This window comes from Pundamilia nyererei, unplaced genomic scaffold (genome assembly GCF_000239375.1).
Source record: "Pundamilia nyererei isolate P.nyererei 1_Seehausen unplaced genomic scaffold, PunNye1.0 scaffold00421, whole genome shotgun sequence".
NCBI lineage: Eukaryota > Metazoa > Chordata > Actinopteri > Cichliformes > Cichlidae > Pundamilia > Pundamilia nyererei.
This window is the reverse complement of record NW_005187822.1, coordinates 30552-33118: the sequence shown is the minus strand read 5'-3', so window position 1 is coordinate 33118 and position 2567 is coordinate 30552. Positions and strand designations below refer to the sequence as shown.

Sequence of the window (2567 nt, the reverse complement as noted above, 5' to 3'; positions counted from 1 at the left end):
GTTTTATTACTATGTGCATATTAGTATTGTACAGCACTTTGGTCTACCAGGTGTGTTTTTAAAGTGCTATATAAATAAATAAATGATGATGATGATGATGAATATGGCTCATAAATGCAAAATAGGATGAATCCAGGTGGGATGAGCTGGGAAATGACCGGAGCCAGTCTGGGACTGAATCTAAAATGTGATCCGGTTGATGTGTGCCTGGGTTGACCCGCTCAGCCTGATTTAAAAGACAACACATCCTCACTAATGCTGTCTGATATTAAATGACTGAACCGCAATCAGTGAACACATTTCAACGTAAAGCGTAATCAGATTACAATCAGACTCTCTGCAGTCTACATTTTAAATGTTACTTAAAACACATTTGGTTCAGTTTCAGTCTTAAAATCATTTCAGCCTCAACATGAATATTTGAGTGAAGTTATCTGCAAGATCCAAATGTGACACATTTTTTCCATCAGTATGATTGATTATAATAAGACAAACAATTGGTCATTGATCAGTGTGTAACATACTAGGGCTGGGTATCGTCACTGATTTCTAGAATCGATTCAATTCCAATTCACAAGGTCCCGAATCGATTCGGTCCACGATTCGATTTAATTCGATTCGAATCTGGGAAATTTTGACAGTCAGAAATATTATAATTCAGATCAGTACATTTACATATTTGTTCAATATTGAACGGCAGAAATTAGGTTTACTTTTCGGAAGTAAGTAAAAGGGGGAAAAAAACGTCTGCCGACAGCGCTGTAAACAACGGTAGACTTGTGCGTAACAAGCAAGCGAATAATGCAGAAGAGAGAGAGAGAGAGAGAGAGAGCTGTGCATGAAGTGTGATTTTTATCCTGAAAAGTCAGCAGAAGTCAGAGGGAATTCATGACGATGTTTATGTGAAGCGTAGTTTGGATCTTCTTTTGCTGCTGGTTCGGTCAATATTGTTTGGAGAGAGATAAAACTAACAGCCATATGATCAGCGCAAAAAGGGCATAAACACACAGCGCGGACCCGCGGATCAGAATCAGCGAGCTGTCGGCTTTCAGCCCCGACCATCAGGTGAGAAAGGCGACATCTCACTGATTCTGATCTGCGGGTCCACGCTGTGTGTTTACGTCTTTGTGCAGAAGCCGTGTACCTGCTCTCATTTACTGTCTTAGCTGTTTGGTGGTTGTTGAAATTTTGTGATCTTTCACCTGGGATTCTGGCATTTCGGGCAAAATAAATTAATATTAAAAAAATCGATTCAGGATTTTAATGAATCGATTTTACGTTATCCAAGCCAGAATCGATTTTAATAAAAACCCACCCCTATAACATACCATAAATATTTACATAGCAAAGGAACTGGGATTCTGACAGCATCACTATCCACAAAGTCAAGTTGGAGGCTATAGATCAGCAGTCCCCAACCTTTTTTGTGCTGCCACGGACCGGTTTATTCCCGACAATGTTTTCATGGACCGGCCTTTAAGGTGTCGCGGATAAATACAACAAAATAAAACTAGTACCGCTACCGAAAAAAAGGAGGTTTATTCATAACACACGTGAAAAGACCCAGGAAAACCGAGTAAACGATAACAAAATAACGCTGAAAACCGATTAAAAACCCTGAAAACTATACATTTCACACCTGAGCCTCAACTCTCGCGGCCCGGTACCAAACGACTCACGGACCGGTACCGGTCCGAGGCCCGGGGGTTGGGGACCGCTGCTATAGATTTTATTCTGAGCTGATAATAAATCTGTTAATGTTCATCTTTAGTACACAAATGTGGTTACAGATTTTGCAAGAACATGAATGAAAAACGTGAAGTTAACGTAAGTTAATTTCTTTTTGCACTTTGACAGCTTTTACTATCTGTAAGGAAATGACTCAGTGTCAGTCAGCTGGTTTAGGTGCAGCAAGAAGGGAGGAGTTGGAACTCAGTTTGTTGAAGAAAACCTGCTAGCGAGTGGGTTTAGTTCACTGTTATCACGGTAACTGACTCAGAGTTAACGTCGACGCTTTGTCTGGAACAAAAAAATCAGAGTTTCTCTTATCTTGGGATTAACAAACTCAGATATGTTAGCTAAACCTGCTTCTCGGAATAGTTCTATGCGCTGGCAGGTATTCTTGTAAACAACTAAACTACTCCTGTTAATGTCTCACCTGATGGTTTTAGCTCCTCCTCCTGTGCTGGTCTCGCTTTACTTAAGCTGTTTGTGTCTGCAGGTGGAGGATGAGATGATTCAGTGTGTGGTGTGTGAGGACTGGCTGCACGGCCGGGTGAGTCATCAGTTTACCTGTTCCTGCACTTGTCTGGTGTGCCTCTCCTGACTCTTCTCCAAAAGTTGATTCTGTTCATCTGGTTTCAGTCATTATGCAAATGTATTTGTAGCACTTACGTGGAGTTACATAAAGTACCAATGGATAATTACCAAAGTAATGAGTAATTTGGGCTAGTGTCAGAAGACTGAGAACGACTCTTAGAGCTCTGGTACACGAATGACAGAGAAACCAGACAAACACAGTTGTGTGGCTTTTAAAAATACTTTAGTGATGTTAAGCCTTGTAAAAT

General features: G+C 40.7%; 1 protein-coding gene across 1 annotated transcript in view; it reads left to right on the top strand.

The window, feature by feature from the left end:
• ubr7 (ubiquitin protein ligase E3 component n-recognin 7) overlaps positions 1-2567 on the top strand; it is a gene marked incomplete at its 5' end in the record, with an annotated part of 30819 nt that overhangs the window by 5996 nt on the left and 22256 nt on the right. The window contains one exon of the mRNA XM_005753317.2: positions 2222-2275. Coding sequence (XP_005753374.1) covers positions 2222-2275 — 54 coding nt within the window. The remainder of the gene's footprint in view (positions 1-2221; positions 2276-2567) is intronic.